Here is a 17,782-nt window from a genome sequence, read left to right as displayed (position 1 = left end):
CACCTCCTCACTGTTCAGGGCCACAACACACCTTTCACATGAAGCAGCATTTCACTTATACTTCTTTCAATCTAGTCTACTACATTCGCTCCTCACCTTGCAGTGTCTCTTACCTTGGTAAGATCAAAAGCTGACTGAATGAAGTGCAGGTAAATGGGATTAGTATAGTCTGATGTTTCTGGATTAGTGGTGCTGGAAGAGCACAGCAGTTCAGGCAGCATCCAAGGAGCAGTAAAATCGACGTTTTGGGCAAAAGCCCTTAATCAGGAATACAGGCAGAGAGCCTGAAGGGTGGAGAGATAAGTTAGAGGAGGGTGGGGGTGGGGAGAAAGTAGCATAGAGTACAATAGGTGAGTGGGGGAGGGTGGAGTGGATAGGTGGAAAAGAAGATAGGCAGGTAGGACAAGTCATGGGGACAGTGCTGAGCTGGAAGTTTGGAACTAGGGTGAGGTAGGGGAAGGGGAAATGAGGAAACTGTTGAAGTCCACATTGATGCCCTGGGGTTGAAGTGTTCCGAGGCGGAAGATGAGGCGTTCTTCCTCCAGGCGTCTGGTGGTGAGGGAGCGGCAGTGAAGGAGGCCCAGGACCTCCATGTGCTCGGCAGAGTGGGAGGGGGAGTTGAAATGTTGGGCCACAGGGCGGTGTGGTTGATTGATGCGGGTGTCCTATAGATGTTCCCTAAAGCGCTCTGCTAGGAGGCATCCAGTCTCCCCAATGTAGAGGAGACCGCATTGGGAACAACGGATACAATAAATGATATTGGTGGATGTATAGTCTGATGTTTGCTGATCAGCATTAACATGGTGGGCTGAAGGGGCTGTTTCGATGCTCTATTATTCTCCGACCTTTTCTGTTCTGAAGCATATTCATACTCACTCCACAGATGCTGCCAGTCCTGTTGTGTTTCTTCAGCCTTCTCTGTGTTTGTTTCAGATTTCTGCAGTATTTGCCTTTATTCATCATTGTTCATTATTGTTTTGAACTCTCACTAAGATAGTGGTACATTTTGTACAGTAATATCCTCTGGACTCATTAGTTCAGGATAGGAATAAATGTGCCATCATGTTCTCTTGACTGATCCTGAGTTTTATCATCTCAAATTTATTTATTTGCTGAGAATTCTTCATTAAAGCAAACACATATCATTGACTAAAGAGACCATTGTTAGGCAATATGTATTTTCATGTTGGCTGTTCATACTTGAATGTATTACCTTTTAAAGAAATGGTAAGTTTGCATATAACCTCAAAACTATACAATACAAAATTAAGACAGAGAATACACAATAGGTAGTACTTAAACCAATAAGGAGTGTGTTTAATACATCGGTGCATGATGACGATCAGTGTGGACATTCACTTAATACTGAGCCTTGAGGAATAAAAGTTTTTAAAAAATGATTATATAACTAAAAGCTTAATTACATACTATTACAGAAGTTAATTCTAATTCAAAGAGTGCATTTAGTGAATGCACCCAGTCAGGCGTCGTCAGTCTATAGCTGCCTCACACAGTTACATTTGCCTGTACTTGACAGAGAATGGGAAATTGGAACCTCGCGTTGTTGACAGGGACCGGGTGGTCATGATGGATGGGACGGTTCAGAGAAAGACCTCTTTTCACAGGCACAGACTCTGCCACTCTGGCCAGAGATTGTGACACAAATCTGGGCTGTATCAGCCATTTGAAGATATGCTCAACAGTGTAGGAAGAAGGTTAATGACCTGTCAGAATGAATATCATCAACTTCTCTCTCCCACTACATGTTCTTTTATCTCTGCTACCCATCTCCCATCAAGGCCCATACTCCACCACTCCCTCTATTGCCTGCAATGTCTTCCTAACTTGTTTTTACCTACCCAATTACCCTTCTACAACTAACACCATTCACTCGGGACACCTTGCCATTTATGTCCCACTTGTGCCTGTTATGACAACATGCCACCCATTTCTATCTCACTCTGTTCCTCGCTTTTTCTCATTTCAGGGGAAAACAGCCAACAAATAGGGCAGAAAGAGCCAAAAGTTGTGAGGCAATCCCAAAAGGAGAGGAACTTGACCATGACTGTCCAGAGAGATGAATGACCATGCGCAAGCCCCTGGGCTGATATACAAAGCTGACCTTGACTTGTACTGGAATCCCCTGACTGAAGGATGCTTCTTTGACTTGACTGAGGGCTACATTTAGATTTTGAGAGAAGGCCCTTTGGTTAATGCACATGCAGTGTGTTTGGCAGGTACATTGCTGGCATATGTTGGAGGTGTGACATTGATGTAATGCGATGCTGTACAGCAACATCTCCACCCCCTTGATTAATGACTGCTAACCACTATGCCAAGCTGATTGGCTCTATATCTGCACTAAAAGCAGACATACTGAGAATCTATTAGACCTGGCTCAGGAGCAATGCTAAAAGGCAAGGCAAGGCTTGGCAGGGATGCTGTAATTATCCAGGTAGGCATCAAGTGAGTGAAAGCTTTGAGAGCAAGTGCACAGATTGGAGATTAGCCCAAGCAAGCTATGAGCTAGGTACCTGTGCCTGAATGCAAAGTATCTTTGTAACAGCAATCCATGGGAGATGCTAGTGGTATTGGAGCAAATGACCCTAGGTGCATCAATGGGAACCTGAATATTAATAGCATGAGTTTAGGTGATAATGAAAGTGAATAGCAATCCTCATTAATAGGCCTCTCCCCACTCACTAGTGAGAATTTCAGCTCCACATCTGGAACTTGGTTGAATAATATGATATTTTGCTCCTGATTTTGAGAGAGACTTTGCTGAATCCCTCATGCAGTTCTCTCAAATTTCTCTCTCTTGCCCATGTTGTTCAGGATCTGGAAAGATTCCACCATCCATATTTAAGAATAAGGCAGGAAATTAAGTGGAAAATTTGACCCAAGAGTAATAAAGTTGTGGAATGAGGTACCAGGGAGGATTATTAAAACAAGTAATGTATAAATAAATATTTGGTATATTTTTCATGGTGTATTATGCATCATGCTTTTTCTAAACATTTGATCTCATTTTTATGGCTAGACCATTTCCAGAAGCAGAGTTAACTCCTGAACCAAAACTTGCATCTGTATTTATCTCGCGAGTCCAAAGGTCAATTCTGTATATCATTATTCCTCTTTCTGAACCTTGACCCCATCACTGAATATCAAGCCATCTTCTCAAGACCTGCCATTGGAGCCATTTTTTTTCTTGAGATCTTCCTTCCATGACCTCCAAACCCAAACACCCCTCTTCTACATCTTTTTCAAGATCCACAAACATACTGCCCCTATATACCATCGAAGAGCGTGTTGCTGGAAAAGCACAGCTGCTCAGACAGCATCCAAGGTGCAGGAGAATCGGCATTTTGGGCATAAGTCCTTCATTAGGATCCAACCTGATGAAGGGCTTATGCCTGAAATGTCGATTCATCTGCTCCTCAGATGCTGCCTGACCAGCTGTGCTTTTCCAGCAACATGCTCTTCAACTCTGATCTCCAGCATCTGCAGTCGTCACTTTCTCCTGCCCCTATATACCTTCTATATTTCAGACTGTCTCTATTCGACAGAGCTGAATTCTTCTGTATGTAATCTAATTTTAATCCCTTATTCAGTTCCTTTTGAACTACATCCATGGCTCTTCTGTTGCGTTCCATCCCTTTAATAGTTTCCAATTTTCTGGTCCTAACTGTTTCCTCTTCATCATGGTTTCTTGTTTCTATGAACTGCTAGCCTCTAGCAAGATGGTTTGGGGGCTCTCCACCACGACAGAAGCCAAACCAGACTCTAATCATCACAACCTTCCACTGCCTGCCTGAACTATTTGTCATCTTCAACAGCTTCTCCTTTAACTCCTTTCATAATTTCCCAAATAAAAAGTGTTGCTTTAGCAATTCACATGGGTTATAGCAATGCATATCTTTTTGTGGGGTATGTAAACTATTCTTTTTCCTGTCCTATTTGGGAACACTTTTTTTCTATTTTTCTGGTGCCTACATCAATGAATGTATGGTGCCACTTCCTGCTCTTGCTCTGAAATGGAAACTGTCCTTTGCTTCCAATTTCCAACCTTCTGTCATTTTCAGAGTTATCATACTCTTCATTGATGTCTCTGTCTCCATTTCTTGAGATAGGCAACCAAAAAATGTTCACTTTAAGCCCTAAGAGCCCTCAGGATCTTTTCTATTTCAATCAAGTCAACTATTACTTTTTAAAATTCTAGTGAATAGAAGTTTAGCTTGTCCATCCTTTCCTCATAATACAACTGGCCCATTCCTGATTTAAGTCAATTAATCTTCTCTGAGACGTATTCAATACTTTCACATCCTGGATGGAGTACTCCAGGCAGCTCCTGTGGCCTATATAATTGAAAGATAACCTCCCTACCTTTGCATTTAGTTCCACTTGCAATAACCTATAATATTCCGTTACTTTTCTTGATTACTTGCTGCATACTAACCTTTCGCATTTCATAAACTAGGACACTAGAGCCGTGCAATCTCTCACCATTTAAATATGCCAAATGGGAGGCAATGCCTATTGGTATTAACGCTACACTGTTAAAGCAGAAACCCAGACAATGTTCTGGGCACCCCGGTTTGAATCCCGCTCTGGCAGACAGTGGAATTTGAATTAATAATCCATTGCTGATTGTGGGAAAAACCTATCTGGTTCACTAATGTCCTTTCGGTCTTACCTGGTCTGTACTTCATGTGACTCCTGACCTACAGCCAAAGTGGAAGACTGTTAACTACTCTCTGGGCAATTAGGGATAGACAATAAATACTGCCCTTATCCGGTGCATGAGTAAAAACGTATTTGCTTATTCATCTAATTTATATTTGTCCCTTTATACTCATTATATCTTCTTCACAACTTATTTTCTACTTATGTTTGTTTCATCAACCGATTTAGGAACCAAACCTTCAGTCACTTCCTCCAAGTTATTTATATAAATTGTAAAAAATTGAGGCCGTGCTCCATTGGCACATCACACATTGCATTGCGTCAATCAGAATGTGAGCCATATATAAGTTCATAATATATAGCAGCAGAAACAGGCCATTCAGTCCAATGAATCTGCTCTGCCATTCGATCATGGCTGATATGCTCCTCATCCCCATTTTCCTGCCTTCTTTCTATATCCCTTCAACCCATTACCAACTGAACATCTTTCTAATTCCTCCTTAAATTTACTCACTGTTCCAGCATCCATCACACTTTGGGTGCCTACTGTCGGTATCCTGTTCGCCAGCCACTCTCTACCATGCTCACATATTTTACTTTATAAAATAAGCTTTTATTATTTTATATAAATAACTTTGTGGCACCTTTTCAGGTGCTTTCTGGAAATCTAAGTATGGTATATCCTCTGGGTCACCTTTATTCACAGTACATGTTACTTCATCAAAGAATTCCAATAAAATGTTTGAAAACTATTTCCTTTTCACAAACCATGTTGACTCTGGCTGATACCCTGACTTTTTTCCAAGTGCACGGCTATAACGTCTTTAACGATAGGAAATAAAACCTTGGCTCTGCCAGATATTAAACTAACTGGCTTGTCATTTCCTGCTTTCTGACTTACTCACGTTTTGAATAAAGGAGTTACATTTACTTTCTTACAATCTAACGGAGCCTTCCCTGAATTGAGAGAACTTTGAAAACTTAAAACCAACATGTAACTATCTCACTTGAAGAAGAGTCATAGTGGAATCAAAACATTCACTTTGAAACTAAGTTTCTCCAGCATTCCCTGTGTTTGTATCTCATTGCGCTAGTTGTCAACTCATTTTGTAGGTAAAGTCTGTAGATGTGCTTGCAACAATTCAATGTGAAGATTGATTTCAATATTGTGAAAAGTATAACAAACTATTAGAATACTCCAACTGTAGAATTCTGTAAGAGTTTGTAAGGTATAAAATTATTGGGTGTAATTCGCTAATTAATTAAGTTGAGAAAGTCCCTTTGGTTCACCTTGATCTATGTAGGGACTGAGTTTTCTAATATCCATTTCTTTTTATTCAAGAAATATAGCCTTTCGATATGCTCTAATTGGAAGTTTGGTTGATACCTTAGTCAGTCTTTGCATAGAGAAGAATGTTTGATATCAGTCCCAAAGTTACCGTTTTACTGCCATGAATATATATTTTCTAGTTCTACTCCACAATTTAAAGTATCATTTGGGCTGATTTTCTGCACCGATAGCAATCTAGTATTTCAAAGAGCAGCTGTTAGGTGTCTTCTCTGCAGATTGAAAAGTCCAAGTCTGTGCAGTTTTTCTCCAAAGCTCAGACCAAAATACTGGCGATTGAACTTTTAACTTTTCTCTGCATCCCTCCAATATTTATATGCCTTTTGTCTCCTAGTATTAAAGCTGATGTTTGATCATAATCTCCGATGAAAATCCAGAAGTCTGTGTTTCTTAGTTATCCTCAGTTTTTAACAATAATGTGTCTTTAAATTTTTTTCTGCCCATTTCCACTTCTTGTGGATTCTGGGTGGGAGGCTTCAATATCCATCACCTAGAGTGAATCGGCAGCACTACTACTGCTGATCTGGTCATGTCCTAAAGGTTATAGCTGCCAGACTGCTTCTGTGGCTGGTGATGAGGGAAGCAACAGAGGGAAGAACATACTTGACCTCAGCCTCACCAATCTGCCGACCAAGATGCATCTGTCCATCAAATTATATTAAGAGTGACCACTGCATTGTCTTTGCATGACTCTATCTTCACTTAGGATACCCTCCATCATTTTGTATGGCACTACTGCCATGCTGAATGGGATAGACTTCGAAAAGATCTCAAGACTGGGCATCAATGAGATGTTATCGGCCGTCATCAGAAGCAGAACTGTACTCCAGTACAATCTGGCTGAAGTATTTGCAGCAGTACTCAGGCAGAAATGCTGAGTGATTAATTAATCTTAGCCTCCTTCAGAGGTCATCACAGATGCCAGTCTTTATGAAATTGATTCGGTCTACCTGATAGGAAGAAGTGGTTGGAGACACCGGATACTTCAAAAGCTAATGGGCCCTGGCAACATCCTGTACTGAATAGTGCTGAAGGTTGAGCTCCAGGACTTGCAGCACCCCCACCTAAGTTGGTGCAGCAACAGCACTGGCAACTAATCAACAATGTAAAAAATTGTCCAGGTATGTCCTGTACAAAAATAACGCAAGATTAATCAAACCTGTTCAATTACTGTCCCACCAGTCACCCCTCAATTATTTGTAAAGTGATGGAAGGTGATATCAACATCTAAAGTACTTCCTAGCAATAACCTGCTCACTGACATCCAGTTTGGACTTGGTCTGGGCCACTCAACTCCTGCTTTTATTACAGCCTTGGTTTAAACATGGACAAAAACACTCAATTTCAGAGGTGAGTTAATATGACCATCCTTGACATCAACACTGCATTTGACCTAGTGTCGGATTAAAGAGCTCTAGCTCAACTGGAGTCAATGTGGAATTGGGGCGGCGGGGTGGGGGGATGGAATTCTTCACTGGTCACAGATTTACCTAGTAAAAGGAAGGTGGTTGTGGTAGTTGAGGGCCAGTCATCTCAGCTTCAGAATATCTCTGCAATGGTTCAAGAGGACAATGGTGGCTGGCCCAGTCAGCAAGTACCATATCCCAAAAATGTTTCAAAAAATCCACCAGACTGAGTTGATAGGATGACCACTCCTTGGGTTGGAAAGCTTAAAGCACAACAATAAATCAGACAATTGGTTCACACTAGTTCAAACTGGTTCACTTTTTAAATTAAGCATGTAGAGTCCTTAAAATATTACAACAATCTTATATGAGAAGTTTGGGTGCCTGACCCGGACTCCATTTCTGATAGAAGGGCAGATTTGATTCCTGTTTCAGATTTCTAATGCAAACCAAATGCACACTTTTTTTTGTGGTTCAACAGCTGCTATGTTATAACTTCTGTTTCCATTGCTAATGTTACAAAGTTGTGTAGAATACTCATGAATTGAAAAGTAGTGCATGATCCTTTTAAGAGATTGTGCATTGTCTGTGCTTGGAAGTCTGCAAACATTGTAGAGAGAGCCCCAAAATTGAAACAAGTACATCAAAAGACCTTACAGTTGGCAGGCAAAACAGCTGTCCTGTTTTGATGTTTTGGCAAAAAAACTGGATTCAGCCAATTAATTTAAACAAAGCACTCAGCAATTCAAAGCCAATTGAATTTAAAACTAATGGAGTTGACAACCTGAAACCAGTCATATTATAAGAATTTGATTTGTCGTAGGGTGTATATCACAAAGGGGCAATTGGACAGAGAGGAGAGCGCCAACTGCCATCTGAAGAGACCAAACCCACCAACTGAGAAATACATACCAGGCTGTTACAAGAAATCTCCATGCTCTTTTGAAAAAAAGCTCCAACTATCTATTCATAAATATATCATGGCACTTTTAGCTAAAACTTCCAGGCACAAGAATTACAGAGAAAACACCCCCAACAGCAGGTTCAGTGAATGGGAGGTGTTTGTAATACCGGAGAGAGGAACATTCTGGAAGACACAATCTGTGTGAACTTTAAGAGACTAAGTTTTAATTTATTGTATTCTTATTACTTGATTTTTAAAAGTGGAACTTGTATTTATTCGCACAGCATCCAGTTAGAATCTTGTTTTATTCAGGAATAGGTAGTTAAAGACAGATTGTTCATCTTTTTAGTAATTCTGCTAATTTGATCACTGTTGGAGTTAGATAAATAAATTGTTATGTGTTAATCATAGAATGGGTGAAAGGATTCCATTTCAGTTAACCACTCCTTTATAACAGATTGGGGATAAGAGGTAACTGATACCACTTTTCAAACTTCGTTTTATCAGATTACGAGGTGAGGTGAGTTTCTCTGGGTGGTTTGGTTTTAATTATCGGAGGGGTATCGACCTCCCCTTCGTAACCCAACAATCCCCTCCCCTTCACAACACGTTATCCTCACCTAAGTTGGTATTTTCTTAAAATCTGTACAAATGTGACCGCTTTGTAATCGAAGTTATTTATTTTAATTAGAAACCATGCCAGCACTGACTGTTGAAATACTTCACTCCAAAATGTGATCTATAGACTCTCATTTGTCAGTATGATGAAGAATTGTTCCAATGTTACATTTTTTTTAAATTTAGGCATGTCTATGTCATTCCGTTCTTCACGTGGATCTTGTCTTTTGGAATTATAATGGCTCAAGTTGTTATACAGCCAATCACATCCATTTTGACCCTAGTAAAGGGAACTCTGTTAATCATCACAGTGAGTACAGTACTTTGCAACTTATTTTCCTTTGGTCTAAACATGTACAGAATGCATTTTTGAAACATTTGTTCTTTGAATGAAATACTTTCGTCAATTCCTTTGTGTGAAAGATAAACGTCAACAAATATAACCCTGGTATATTACTATTGCACATTTGCTCTGAATAAGTTGTGCTCAGATGAGAAAATATTGACATACCACCTGATCTCTCATAATTTATTTGATATGTTCGTTGAAAATTAATTCACAACTCTTTGTGCATTATGATTGTCATTTCTTGGGATATCTGGCCTGCAGTGTATCGGTTAGGATGGGGGCAGGATTGGTTGCAAAGTTTTATAGATTAATTTATAGAGGAAGGGAAGGATGAGACCATATCCATGAAGGGACGAGTCTTTTAAATTGGATGCAGTGGAATAAGTAGGAATTAAAGAACAAATTTTGAACAATGTATTCCAGGTATATACTGCTTTAAGGAAAGAATTCCTTCTCATTTCAATGGTTAATTTTTCATTAGAGTCCATGTGTGCTAAACGACCTTGCCAAATTAATTGCAAGAAAGAAAATAACTTGGAGTTGAATCTCTAAATTATTACCTGGAATTTCCGTTATCATTAAGAGACCAAAAATGAAATTGATTTTAAGACCTTTTCATCCTTATACAAGATGTGTTGAAAATCATTGAAACCAGTTATTGGCTGAGGCCTGTCCACTTTCAATTTTGATACAGAGAATTTTGAACATTTCCTTTCATCACTTCCATTTAACTTTCATAGTTTTGAACAAAATGCATATAGAAACATGAGTGAACAAGGCTAATCTTACTAGTCAACAGCATTAAATAGAGGTTACTTCAAGTGTTATTGATAGCCATGTTTTCATTGAGTTTCTGTCAGTGCGAGGTAATTCATTATTCCGGTAGAAATAATGACAAAACAAATCCTGATGCTATTCTTTATTTTAGACACTAGAACCAGATGGATTTCCAGCAAACTAACTGAAGGCTCAGTTGACTCATAGCCGATTTCTTTTGAGGAGCTGATGATATTTTAATATATTTGCTGCTCTTAAGCCCCAAATAAATCTTCAGTCCTGCAAAGTCAAAGCAAAAGAATTAATTCACATTCTTATTCATATTATTTGTTCATCAGATGTAGGCACAGCAAATGAGAACATACTTATTACCCACTGCTGGAGTAGCTGAAGGTGAACAATTTGATCCACCACTGCCTTTATTGTAATGACATTGCTATCACACTAATATCATTCACATAATGTGTAAATCCTTTCAAAGTTGTTCAGTTAGCTTGGATGATACTAATAGGGAAGGGGCGATACTAGCATGATGTGTTGTGTTGCCACAGTGAGTTTACACTCTGCCATAAGTAGTTATTCAAAATTGGCAAGCAAATATGTGGAATGTCCACACGGGAGATGTTGAAAAACGTGAACTATTAAAGGTCATTAATGTCATATTAATCTGAATGTATTATGAAGGTATTACACAATATTTCACCAGAAAAAGTTTAACAGGAAGAGCTAGATTTTGCCACATGTTTTAAGTTGTGATATTGGGAATAAATGGGGGTTTGGAACAACACATGCCGGCAGCAAGAGCAGAACAATCAAGACATTGTAGCTGGCCTGCATGTCAGTCCATAAGTAACCAGGATCTAGACTGGTAGCTCATCAGGTGAAGGAGAAACCCTTCCAATGATCTCAGCTCTGATTGCAACTTTGTTTGAATGCAGCCCCTTCTTTACAGTTTGGAGCCTCAGGCTCTGATTGCCTCCCAGTCTGCTGCAGGAAGACAACTCCATTGAAATGGTGGCCCCTGCACTTGGCAGGGAGCCCACTCTACTACTGGGAAAATGTCACTCACATTGCCTCACAATGGGCCTGTAATAATGTTGATTGATTACCTAGCTCTGCACAGTGCTTCCCAGCCACATCTGAGAAAGCTCCCTGGAAGTGGGAATGTATTGGTAGTTGTCCCAACATGCCTCCATTATTTTGAGAATCTCACCTCACTTAATGTTTCCAGCTCCATGCCTGTTGTCATAGTTCAAGGAAGGTCCTACCCATTGTGCCACCTTTCTCAGAAGCGAACCAGTTTTTATGCACAATTCCATTTTCCCCTTTTCAGGTAATTGTGACCTTTGTTGTTGGCTCTGAGATCCATCAAGAAATATTCAATGATTTCTCCAGCATTGGAACACCCTTCCTGATGGGTACTGTTGCACTTGGTAAGTTATTTCTACTGTACATTTTTAACACAGTTATATTTGTATCTTACAAATTGAGGAAGTGTTCATTTATCAGCATTTAGGACAAAATAGCAAATAAAATCGATTGCATTATATTTGACAGAATGTTTTAATTACCTGTAATTTAATGAGCAAGAGCAAGAATAGCAACTTGTGATCTAAAAACCTGTGATAAGTAGTCCTTCATTTCTTCAGCAGGCATTGAGACACCGAATTCATCAATATTGGTACTAAGATTAGGAATTTTAAGGATTCAAACATCAGATGATCAAGTTCCAAATAGCACTTATCCCTGCTAAAATGCAGGCAGTGGTTGAGGATCAAGAACCCACTGAAATTGTCTGCTTTCCTAGATTCCCTAATCAGTTAGAGACTATGAGGTACACATTGACCAAAAGAAATGCTTTCTAGCCAAAGGGACCTTGGCACATGAGACTTAACAGCACTTGGAATTTCAAGGCACCAGGAACTACAGGAATGAAGCGAAGGTCTGGAATGTCTGCTTTCTGTGTCTCTCTTTCTTTCCTGGAGTTTCTGCTGCAGGATCTGGGGGATTGTAGTGAGGTGATCTTTGGTAGAGAAAGGGCAACCTCTTCAAGCAAGCATATGTGGATGGAAAAGGCAAAGAAAATCAGTAACAGAAGTGTTCCCTCTGCAAACTGGAGACAGTATGCCAAGAGGATGGGAAAGGTGAATTACGCAACACCTTCAGGTGCCATGTTCTGTCCCAGCATTGTCCAGCATAGAACTCCCTACGCTAAGCCATGTTGCTGTGCAACTCAGCTTTCTGCAGGTACTTCAAATTCAACCCTCCATATATGAGGTGAGAGTTAATGTGCTTGACATAATGTTTGCATATCGAGTGTGACATCATGAGGCCCTAGCTAAGTGGAGTCAACGAGAATCAGGGTGCAAGCACCATCTTGGTGGGAATTATATCTGTCCCATTGGAAGTTGGTTATAGTTGTTGGACATCAGTCATCTCAGCACCAGGATATCACAAGAATTCCTAAGGGGGATGAAACATCTTCAGCTGTTTCATCAATGTCCTTCCTTTGTGAAGTAACTCCACAGAGGCCAGTATCCTGGCATCAAGCCACCCTTTATTTCGCCATGCAGAGTCCTTGGCGCTGATCCAGCTTCCTCAGAGCCAGCTCTCAGAGTGCGCAGAACCTCTGATACTTCTGTTGTAGTTGTCAGCCAGGGCTCCATCGTTGGACCAGATTGACAGCCCCAATCAGGGAACCCATATTCTATGAGGTCCATTAAGCAATGTGTGTCCACCTGGCCCACTGGAAACAAGGTCTTGGTCAAAGATCATGCAGATCTTAGCAATGATCTCCTGTGATATCCTGGTCAATGTGCATATTGATCCTCTGCCTTTGTACCACGTGTTGGGGGTTTCAGTTCCTTGGAGGTCAGTCTCTGTGTCCATCCTGTCTGCCCGAGGTGGGACCTGTATCTCTGAAGCATACACCTTCTGATATTGTTACTGTTCCTCTTGGTCCTCATATATGGTTAAGTTGCATAAGCTACTTCCCTGCCATGGTGAACTGTAACAGCAGGGATGTGCAACTACAGATGAGTGAATTGTGACATCTGAAGTGACCTTCAGGAAGTTAGCAAAAACTGTAAAGCAGTGCTAGCATTTTCTGGGAAAGGTCACGTCAGCTCCTGCCTGTGATTGGAGCTCTTCAGTTCCACTTAACAAAGGCTTCCCAGCCTGTCAGTGTCTTTGTTATGCTGTCATCTAAGTGGTCGTAATGAGTTGATGACAACTTGGGAAACAGGCCCACTGATTGTTACAGCTAGAATACTTGATTATAACAGTATTCAATAAACTAACTGAATATTTAAATGACTAACCCAACAGTATTTGTCCAAACATCTCAAACCTCGTGAAGGTGAAACCCAAAAATGGGGTGTACAATATTGGGATCTCCCCAAAGGCACCCAATCTCACCCACCCTATTCTGAAAAACATTCTTTGCTTGCTTTAGTGATTCTACAAAACTCTGGAAATAAAGTTTGAAGCATCTACTTTCTTTTTTCTGTAAATATCCTGCGTGTTCAGCATTGAACATGCCAGGCTTTTGAACAGGACTAAAGGTAGGTGGAACATGATTTGGTCTTGGTTATGCCTTGTCATAGTGTCATTGAGTCATAGAGATCTACAGCACATAAAAAAGGCCCTTTGACCCATTCAGTCTGCGCTGGTCAACAACAACCACTTAGCTATTTTAATTCTTGAAATTAATTCACTCACCTCTTTACCCGCCCCTACTTGCCCAATCCATCCCCTGACTTTCTGCCACTGTCCCAAGAAACTGCCCTGCATGTCTCAAGAAGTTATTTAGCAGCCCAGGTTCCTAAGCTTCAAGCAGCCACTCCAATGTTGTTCCTTCATTTTGAAAGAACTTCAGTGTTCCATGAAAATATAAAAATGAAACATAAAAATGAAAATGTATCTCACCTGATAGTATTAAGTAAAATGCAGTATTTAAGTCAAAAACTTTATGTCTGCTTAAGCATTCTATTCTTTGCTTAAGAGTGGTAAGGCGTTCCAATGGCACTTGAGTTTTTGTATTCAGTAATCTTATGCGCCTGAGGGAAGCTACCAACATGATAAAATCAATGCTGTCTCTATTGCAACTGCTCAATAGTTGAGTGTGCTTCAATTCTGTTGCTTCCTTAATAAAACTGCATGGTAAAGGAACACTTAATATATGCTAATAATCTGTATTAGATTTCACTGGAAATGCAACACTAGTTACTGATATCTACTTTCTTACTAAATTATTACATAAAGCAAACTACTGAAAATCAGCTGTTGAATATGTTGAGCAAACAACATTGGACTTTGGCAAACAACAGTCCGCAAAAGCAAGCTATATTAGGCTTTTGATTTGAGGAATTATGAGATTTATAAATCAATTGTGTTAAATTACTTCACACATTTCCCTCTTAATATGAATTTCACATTACTTCAGTAATTTACACATCAATTAAACCACAACTGATTACGTTCTAGATAATTAAGGCTGAAATTATACTTTCCACTTCCTGGAAAAAATTCTCATGACACCAGTAACATGCAATACACTGTATTTTGTAACATTTAGAGACAAAGTCAGAATAAAAAGGAGGACATGGGTTCTTTACAAGGCTTTCTTTCCAACATCGCAAGAACATTTATTTAACACATTTGGGTACTTTTTCTGTCCAGATTGTTGATTAATTTTCTAACATGTCAAGAACATATTCAGAACTAGAAATCATTCTAAACATCTGAGAATTATGCAATTTGAAATAAAAAGAGTGGATTCTGATTGCAACATATCTGGTTGATGAATATCAGCGAGATCTCAAAAGTTACTCATGGAAAATGAGATCTATTCCTTTGATCATGTGGCACAATTTATTTAGCATGCTGTTTACCTTGGACAATGAGGAATTTCATGGGAACAAATTTAGCAGTATCTCCCTGGGTAATTAGCAACCAAATACATGTGTGATTTGGGAGACATGAAAAGTTGGAAGCTTTATTGGCTACAGTATTATAATACACTTTGTTGGAAGAATTCACTGATTTTCAAAATCCTGACAATAGTGTAGCCTTTTGTCATGCACAATGATAAAATGTCAGATTCATAATTTTAAACATGAACTGTATTGACAGAATCACAGAATTGCTGAGTATAGATGGAGGCCCTTTGGCCCATCGTAAATGCGCCAGCTCTCTGAATGAGCATTTTATTTAGTGGCCACATTCTACTTCCTTTTACTTAGAAAATGTTTATTTTCAAAAACAGTTTAACTCCCTTTTGAATGTCTCAATTGAACTTGTCCCCATCACACTTGCAGGCAGTGCAACCAGATCCAAACCATTTGCTTCATAAGAATGTTTTTTGTTAAACTGGCATATTTTGCCAGTTACTTTCAATTATGTCCTCTAGTTCTTCATTCTTTTACAAGGACTTTTACATTTCTCTCTCTTTGTCAGATCCTTCATGAATTTCAATACCCCTATCAGGTTTCCTCTCTGCTTTCTCTTCTCCAATGTAAACAGTCCTAACTTCTGCAATCTAACTTCATAGAGGAAGTTCTTCATCTATAGATAACTCTCATAAATCTCTTCTAAACCTTCTTCAGTGTCTTAACATCTGTCCTACCCTATGATGGCCAGAACCAGACACAGTGTTCCAGATCAGGCTGAACTAGTGTTAATACAAATTCAATATAATCTCCTCGTTCTTGTATGTCTGTGCCTCCATTTTAAAGCTTTGAACACTACATGTTACATTAATTGTTTTCTCAACCTTTAAAATTGTACTCACATATTTACAGATCTCTCTGCTCCTGCACCCAACCCTTTGCATTGTATCTTTTATTTTGAAATGGAAGGGGGTCTGAATAATTGGGCTATGGTGTGAAATCTGGGAGAATTGTGTGAGAAGTCCAGTGAGGCCGATATTGATGCCAGGGACAATTAGTTGCAAGTTCCAAATAAATTCTGGGCGTCAAGATGAGATTCTTGCCAGGCAACTATGAGATGCCTATTAACAGGGATTATTGCTTCTTAATACATTAATACATTAATATGCAGCTTCATATCAGACTACCCACTGAAAAGAAGCTAAATGTCAACAATTCCTGGCATGAAACTCAGAGCAGGTACCTAGTGACTCCAACTCACCACTTGATCCTCTGGGCCACCATTTTGGACATTGGCAATGACGTCTCAGGGCATGCTCCATGGCACCAATCATATGCACCCAGTATCCACAAATGCTGGCATCCAACACACGCTAGCCTCTCAGCCCTCATGGCTCCTCTCTGATCTAGTTGCAGAACACCTCTACAGTTTAAAGCTTCATTTCGGGCCACATCAGCAACGAGCATTCAAATGCTGCCACAAGGGCACTCTGTGCTCATAGATAAGTACCCCAACTGGTCATACAAACTGGATCAGGCTGTGTCTCAGGGGCACTCATTTTCTGTCTCTGTGCGCATTCACTTTGTGCCTACCTCCCAGCAACCCTGCCTTGCCTTCCTGTGTCATGCCTCGTGTATTGACTTTAGTGTACACATAGAGCTAGTACTAGCAAGTCGTGCTTTTAGGGGATGGCCTTGATTGATTGATACATCAATCTCACACATGCCAGATGCTTGCATAGCAAACACACTGCATTATTGTTCAAAATTATGGCAATATCTGAATGTATGTGCAAGGTAGTCCTCTGTCAAGTAAAGTGGGGGCTGCAATCAGTCAAAGGCAGAGTTCACACATAGTCCAGGAGTCAGATTGGGTTGGGATACCTAGTCAGCAAGGACAAGTTGGACTGAGGGGTCTGTTTCTGCGCTGTACATCTCTATGACTCTAAGTGGACTCTGGTAAGTCTCTTTCGGGTCATTGCAAGCAGTCAGCAGAATGGTATACTGCTAACTGGCACACAGCAAGGACAGAGTTCAGAGGTCTAGTCAGTCCTTTCTAGGGCTGTCCATCATGGTCAGTCAGGACCTGGAAAGCAGTGAGTACTTGGGGTATACACATTGAGTGGTGGAGAGATGGAAGGAAGCCTGGAACGAATGGGTTATTCTGTGGTCAGAGTGGGTGAGCCATTCGAGGTTGGGGGTTGGGAAAGCAGAAGCATGTATTGAAGTTAAGACAAGGACAGTGATTGGAGGAAAGTCAATATGTAAAGAAGTTATATGATTCAGCATAAGAGGGCATGGAAGACTACATGAGGGTCGGTTACTGGCATTGACCAATATTCTGGCCTCCTTGGGAAAAGCCTAAAGAACTGCTATGGGAATCATCAACATGTAATGCCAGAAGAGGGAAGTTGTGGTTACCTGTATTGGAGAAAAGGATCAGTGGAAATGGGCTGCTTTGTGAGAAGGAACCATAGCCTTTTTGTTTTGTTAGAGTTCTTTTTTAATTACTGTAAGTAAAAGCTCATTTTTGGAATTATTCAAGTGCTAGTCTGTCTGTGACGGTCCCCCACTGGACATTAAGAAAATACTGGTCTGCAGTGGACTTTGGGAACAGAGTAGTAGTGAAGAGAGAGAGTGGTAGAATGAGATGTGTATAAGATGGTGGCCCGCGTGGTATGGTGGCTAGACAGTGATTGGGGCAAGAAGATGGAGTTGTGTGCATGAGGAAGTGTCAGCCATGCCATGGTTTGAGACTGCTATGCTATTACATTGCAAGTGAAGGCAACTCCAGACTACTAACACTTG

At 40.2% G+C, this 17,782-nt stretch overlaps 1 protein-coding gene across 5 annotated transcripts in view; it reads left to right on the top strand.

The window, feature by feature from the left end:
• Positions 1-17,782, top strand: part of LOC122555934 (uncharacterized) — a 316,199-nt gene that overhangs the window by 148,785 nt on the left and 149,632 nt on the right. For all 5 annotated transcript variants that reach the window (XR_015759187.1, XM_087993574.1, XM_087993575.1 and 2 more), the window contains 2 exons: positions 9,146-9,269; positions 11,419-11,518. Coding sequence is in view for 4 of the 5 variants with exons in the window: in XM_087993574.1 (XP_087849700.1) it covers positions 9,146-9,269; positions 11,419-11,518 (224 nt within the window). In the remaining variant the exon portion in view is untranslated. The remainder of the gene's footprint in view (positions 1-9,145; positions 9,270-11,418; positions 11,519-17,782) is intronic.

This window comes from Chiloscyllium plagiosum, unplaced genomic scaffold (genome assembly GCF_037043375.1).
Source record: "Chiloscyllium plagiosum isolate Xiang-an unplaced genomic scaffold, Cpla_swu_hap1 HiC_scaffold_13, whole genome shotgun sequence".
Taxonomy (NCBI): Eukaryota; Metazoa; Chordata; class Chondrichthyes; order Orectolobiformes; family Hemiscylliidae; genus Chiloscyllium; species Chiloscyllium plagiosum.
The sequence above is the reverse complement of the archived record's forward strand: the minus strand, read 5'-3'. Positions and strand labels throughout refer to the sequence as shown.